This window comes from Mustela putorius, unplaced genomic scaffold, assembly GCF_011764305.1.
Source record: "Mustela putorius furo isolate JIRA1106 unplaced genomic scaffold, ASM1176430v1.1 tig00003863_pilon_pilon_pilon, whole genome shotgun sequence".
Taxonomy (NCBI): Eukaryota; Metazoa; Chordata; class Mammalia; order Carnivora; family Mustelidae; genus Mustela; species Mustela putorius.
The window spans coordinates 21,723,512-21,730,183 of NW_025422015.1; the positions used below are offsets into that span (position 1 = coordinate 21,723,512).

Genomic DNA, 6,672 nt, shown 5'->3' on the forward strand with positions numbered 1-6,672 from the left:
GCTAGATAAACACTTGCTTACAAGACAAAATTAGAGCATCTTAACCATTTTGCACACAAATTCAAAGACCTTTTTCTCCCAATTCTAACCTGCTGTCAATCAGAAGGGTTAGGATAAATCAGAGTTGGACAAAGTTATAAGAAGCCACTATTTCCACTTTACCGCCCAGGTGCACACAAACATTTGCTGAGTCATTTATAATAGTGCAAGAATTCAGATCCCATGGCATGAGTTAAGGATAGAGTGTCAGCCTTTCCCTTTGAATTTCCTGGCACTTGAGGGTCCCCCTAACACAATACAAACATACTTTTGAGTTTGTGAATGTCTTGGTATCTTCTCATTCTCTCTCTGTCTCTCCTTGCATGTGTATGTGTTTCCCTGTGTTTCTGTCTCTTTCTGTCACTTCCTTAATAATTATCTTTTATTTTAAACTCTTCAAAGGAATTTTGATCATAAAGTCTCACTCTAACCTTATAATGCGCAACATTATTTTTCCTATTCTGAGATTCCATGTTCTATATATTTCAGTATATTTTCTCTTAGCCAATACTAAAACCATCCATTTGGAGCTAACTATGGACTCTTTGAGACTTTGAGGAACCATGTGAATTTTATAGTAAAACCATATTCTTTTTAGAATGTCTTATTGTTTTTAACAACACAGCAGAATGGTGGTATCCGTGCTACATTTGTGGAAGAAAAGGAAATCAAGAAAAATGGTGGGGGACGGAGGACACACCAACTCCCTAAGAATTTTAATCCAATTAACCATCATTAAATCCTGGGAAATAAAACATTCTCATTATCTTCATTCTAATAATGTCAGCTTGGAAATATGGTTCTTACTTCCTTAAGATTTGTGAATGGTAGTTCTAAGAATATAAACCAGGTCACCTAACTGTAAGCCAGTCCAGCAATTTATCCCTTCCATGAATGAAAGTCTCCACTCTCCTGTACATGAGGCTATTGGTGGTGGCTCTCAGACTCTCCAGAGCATTCAAAAATTCCCAACCATTCTCCCATCTACCTCACCCCCCAAAGCCACGAGAGATCACCACCAAGCCCACATCCCACCTTAGGTGAGGCTCCAACTTCACATCCCTACCCTTCCCCAACTACCACACCTTCCCAACCATTAGTGGCAGACATAATTCAGGGTTTAGGTCTTGAAAGATTTCACTGTGGCTTCCCACATATTTTGGACTTTTAAAATCATCCACGAGGGAAGAAGAAGTTGGGGGCCAAGTTGCCTTTAATACACATGTGGCTATTAACGTAACTTGGAATGTTCCATCTTTAAATAGGAAATTTTAGGACTCTTCTCTTTGAGGAATGCTTGGAAGGAACACTAAATAACAATGCTGAAAATTCTTCCTGAGCTTCAGAGCCGCCCCCCCCCACCCCCCTTTGCTGGCCACTCACACTTGACAGGCAACTACACTCTACAACATGGGCATTGCTTAAGGAGGTAATTGTGTACAGATGATGTGGCCGATGCTTAAGTTGGAGTGGTTCTTTTCTTCTTGGCTCTTTTTCAATAGAATGAACTGAAACAGTAAAAAAAAAAAAAAAAAAAAAAAAAAAAAAAGGCGGCCACTTTAAACAGGCTGTTTTCAAATTAGAAATCTGAGTGTTGTTTCTCAACCCTAATCTTTGCATCAGGAACAGGTGTCTTTATCTTAAACCTATCCAGTGAAACATCAACAACTGAAATGAGTTTACTCACTGGTAACATCAGTGTCAAATGTGGCCTCACAATGGGAAAAACAAAAGGCGGGGCCCTAGAATCATTCTCTTTACATAAATGGTAACTGGAATTAACAACAACAACAACAACAAAAGCAGTTAAACCATAGATTCTAAATGAAAGCATGGTTAAGTAATTAAGTCCTTAGTGAAGCTAACTAGCAATCCTAAGAAATGGAAATATGCTTAGACTTTATCTGCTGTGTTTGACTTCTGTGCACAAGCAGAGAGAATGAAACCTGTTGTTACCTTGACCTGATCTCACTCCACTAGGTTGCAGTCTCCTTGGAGAGTAAAAAGTCACAATCGCCATTCATAGACGTGTAGAAAGTTATTACTAAAATATCTTATTCACTGACACTCTTAGTTTATAACCAGCAATATTAGGGCCCACTGTTCTTCTTAATATTATCCGATTTTTTTACTGCAAGACAAACCAAGTCAAATCCACATTCGAAGATTATAGGTTTTAGTATTAAAAAAATCACCCATTTCTCAAAGACCCAAACTGAATTTAGAACACCCCAAGTAAATTCCAAGCTTCTTGCTGGCCCTCCTGTCTGGTTCTCCTCTTTTCCCAACACCCAGAGCCTCTACTTACTCCACACGTCATCATTTGCTCTAACATAACAACTGACCCACTTTTCTGTAAATACTGATCTGCATTCATCTTTTTTTCTTCCCTATACCCCCAACAATAAGACTGTTACATTTATTAAGAGAAAACAAAGCAAGAGTGCTGGAAATCTCCCCTGGAAAACTGCGTCCATACTCTTGACCTCTGGCTTTGTTCTTTTTTTTGTCCCGCAATAGGCATCCAGACCATTATCTCAAGTGAGAAAAGACCAAATTCCTACATCTCCAATATGGAATGTAGACTTCGCAGGTAGGCTTCTTGGAGATCTCAGCTGGTCAAAAGCAACTAACTCCTTTTCTGCTCCCTGAAGAGTGTCAAAAGGCAGACAGCCTCTAAAATTAAAATATTATAAAAATAATACAAAGGAAACCCTTCGGAATTTTTTTAGGAATCCCTGCTGTCAGCCTCTTGGGCTACCTACCTCCTAAAAAGCATTTATGTCAGTGGGTAGAGCTGGAACAGCTATTAGAAACAGAAGGGAGTGGAATGAAAAAATAATAGTAACTGCTCATGTATTTTTCAATGATATAAATCAGGAGTAGTGGGAAGAAACATGGGGAAAAATCCTATTTGGTGCTGGAAATACTGAGCCTTTTTTTTTTTTTTTTTTTTTTTTTTTTTAAGCCGGAGTGTGCCAGCTTTTTCAGACGGGAGGAATGCTGAGTGTCAAGGGGTCAGGATCAATCCGGTGTGAGTTGATGAGGCAGGAAGGTGGGGAGGAATGCGAGGAATGTCCCTGTTTGTGTAGGACTCCATTCAGCTCATTGGCGAGCCGGGGCCGCCCGGAGCGTATAAAAGCCGCGGGCCGCCCGCCTCAGCCCCACACAACAACTCTTCCCGCTGAGAGGAGGCAGCCAGTGCAACTCCAACCCCGGCGACCGACCGCCTCCCCCACCTCCGACGGCAGCCGCCCCGGCCCGACAGCTCCCAGCTCCCAGACCGCAGCCCGGAGCGCCCAGACACCGACCTCCGGCCCGAGCCCGCGACCCTGCGCCGGGACCGCCGCGCCCACCCCATCGCCGCCACCGCCGCGCCCTCCGCCCGGTCCGTCCCGCCCGCCGCGCCCACCATGTCCGCCGCCGGCCTGGGCCCCGTCCGCTGCGCCTTCGTGCTCCTGCTCGCCCTCTGCGGCCGGGTAAGCCGAGAGCCCCGCGGAGGCCGCGGCGGCCGGCGCCTGGGGGAGGGCGTGCGGGCGGGGCGGGGCAGGGCCCGGGGCGCCGAGCGGCGTGCGTCCGCTGACCGCCCCCTCCTCCCCGCAGCACGCCGCCGGCCAGGACTGCGGCGGCTCTTGCCAGTGTGCGGCCGCGCCGGCGCCCAGCTGCCCGGCCGGCGTCAGCCTCGTACTGGACGGCTGCGGCTGCTGCCGCGTGTGCGCCAAGCAACTGGGCGAGCTGTGCACCGAGCGCGACCCTTGCGACCCGCACAAGGGCCTCTTCTGCGACTTCGGCTCTCCGGCCAACCGCAAGATCGGCGTGTGCACCGGTAAGAGCTGCGGTCCGCGCCCCTCGCCGCCTTCCCCCGCGGGGGTGCAGAGAGCTCCGGTGTCCCGGCCGCCCCCCAGCCCCACCCGCGGATCCCTGTTCCCCGCTCATCCCCGACTCGCCTACTACTACCGATGCCTGACACTTGCATCCCACTCCCCCTTATTCCCTCTCCCTCCTTCAGCTAAAGATGGTGCCCCCTGCGTCTTTGGAGGAACGGTCTACCGGAGTGGAGAGTCTTTCCAAAGCAGCTGCAAGTACCAGTGCACTTGCCTGGACGGGGCGGTGGGCTGCGTGCCCCTGTGTAGCATGGACGTCCGCCTGCCCAGCCCTGACTGCCCCTTCCCGCGGAGGGTCAAGCTGCCTGGGAAATGCTGCGAGGAGTGGGTGTGCGATGAGCCCAAGGACCACACGGTGGTTGGCCCAGCCCTTGCCGGTGAGTGGAACCTGCCTCTCAGTCACTGTTGTGATCCTACCCCCAGGGGCTGAGTCCTCCCTAACTTTGCCAAGGGAAGGGGAAAATGTCTTATCCTGGTGTCTTACCTTGTGTTTGGGTGCTCTGCTCTCACAGCTTACCGACTGGAAGACACGTTTGGCCCAGACCCAACTATGATCCGGGCCAACTGCCTGGTCCAGACCACAGAGTGGAGTGCCTGTTCCAAGACCTGCGGGATGGGCATCTCCACCCGCGTTACCAATGACAACGCCTTCTGCAGGCTGGAGAAGCAGAGCCGCCTCTGCATGGTCAGGCCTTGCGGAGCTGACCTGGAAGAAAGCATTAAGGTACATTTTCTGTTCCTATTAATCAGTTTTCTTGGGATCGTAATGGACAGGACCAAAGTTGGGTCTCACCGCCCTGGTTATTATAGACCTTTTATCTCCAAAAATATCTAACCATGGAGCTGTTTTGCTGGAATGAGATGTTGTGTAATTGGAACCACCAGCTTTCCACTAGGAAATTCTCCACACTGTTAGTTAATTCAAGACATCCCAAGAGAGGCTATGACTATTTTTGGAAAACTGGCAAATGAGACGCAAACGTCCTCTCTTCAAAATATAAACATAAGTCAGACAATTTAAGACTAAAACACACAGAGCTTGAAGAAAGTCACGCCCCTTACAGAGTCATTGATTTTTTTTTTCTTTCCTTCTGCTCTGTTTTCCTTAGAAGGGCAAAAAGTGCATCCGTACCCCCAAAATCTCCAAGCCTGTCAAGTTTGAGCTTTCTGGCTGTACCAGCGTGAAGACGTACCGGGCTAAGTTCTGTGGCGTCTGCACCGATGGCCGGTGCTGCACCCCCCACAGAACCACAACTCTTCCTGTGGAGTTCAAGTGCCCTGACGGGGAGGTCATGAAGAAGAACATGATGTTCATCAAGACCTGTGCCTGCCATTACAACTGTCCCGGAGACAATGACATCTTTGAGTCCCTGTACTACAGGAAGATGTATGGAGACATGGCATAAAGCCAGAGAGTGTGAGAGACGTTGACTCATTAGGGTATAACTTGAACTGATTCGCATCTCATTTTTGTGTAAACACGATTTCAGTAGTGCAAGTTATTTAAATCTTTCTAACTGGGGGAAAGAAAAAGTCCCACCAATTTCAAAATATTGTGCCATGTGACCTTCAAATAGTCTATCAACCCAGACACTGGTTTGAAGAAAGTTAAGACTTGACAGTGGGACTACATTAGCACATAGCACTAGAATGTATAGGGAGGTGTGGCTTTGGGAGCAGTGGGAGGGCACCTTTAGAAACTATTATCATCTTCAAGTAGTAGGTGCCTGCTCTATGTGGAGTATAATTGAGAAGGGAAGTTTTAGCATGCTCTCTGACCTCCAGCGACAGCTAGGATGTGCATTCTCTAGCCTTCATGAGGCTGGGTCAAGTTCTTTAAGTCAGAACACAGATTCAGCTCTGACATTCTGATTTGAATGATACTGTTCAGGAATCAGAATCCTGTCTATTAGACTGGACAGCTTGTGGCAGTGAATTTGTCTGTAACAAGCCAGAATTTTTTTTAATTGATACTGTAAATAATGTGTGTATATATATATATATTTGTACAGTTATCTAAGTTAATTTAAAGTTGTTTGTGCCTTTTTGTTTATGTTTTTAATGCTTTGATATTTCAAGTGTTAGCCTCAATTCTGAACACCATAGGTAGGACGTAAAGCTTGTCTGATAATTCAAAGCATGAAATGGATATTCAAATGGAATTTCTGCTCAGAAAGATAGTCCATCAAAACAGATGTTTACTGAATATGGGGCAGTGATGTCCTTGGAATTCTGATCTGTCAGTTGGAAATGTGGTAGCCTCACTATTAATGAACACGTAGCCTTTATGAAAACACAAGTGGCTCTGTATAGTTGATCAGTTTTTCCACCTGGAAGCATTTGTTTCTACTTTGACTATGACTGTTTTTTGGACAGTTTACTCATTGAGAATGTGACCAAAAGTTACATGTTTGCACCTTTCTAGTTGAAAATAAAGTATATATTTTTTCTATAAAAAGTGTAGTTATTCACTCACTCTTCTAAACGTTTCTGAGTTTTCTTTGAGTATATATGGGAAGCTTTTATTTGTCTTAGAACAATTCATCTATAACTTCTTAAATCTCTTATCATATATACTGATAAATTGGTTAATCAGTTTAGTAGAATTTTACATAAACCTATTTCACACTGAATCAAGTGTCAAACTGCAGGCATACGCCCTGTGTCCTGTGTGTGTGTGTGTAGATAGATAGATAGTAGATAGATATACTGAGTACACAGACATTTTGTTACCTTCACAGTACTCTAT

At 45.9% G+C, this 6,672-nt stretch overlaps 1 protein-coding gene across 1 annotated transcript; it reads left to right on the top strand.

Moving 5' to 3' along the window:
- Positions 1-3,312: 3,312 nt before the first annotated feature.
- On the top strand, positions 3,313-6,381 carry CCN2 (cellular communication network factor 2). The gene is made up of 5 exons (XM_045066348.1): positions 3,313-3,518; positions 3,643-3,865; positions 4,049-4,300; positions 4,436-4,647; positions 5,033-6,381. The coding sequence occupies exons 1-5, from the start codon at positions 3,453-3,455 to the stop codon at positions 5,327-5,329; spliced, it is 1,050 nt and encodes a 349-aa protein (XP_044922283.1). The 5' UTR covers positions 3,313-3,452; the 3' UTR covers positions 5,330-6,381.
- The last annotated feature ends 291 nt before the right edge of the window (positions 6,382-6,672 follow it).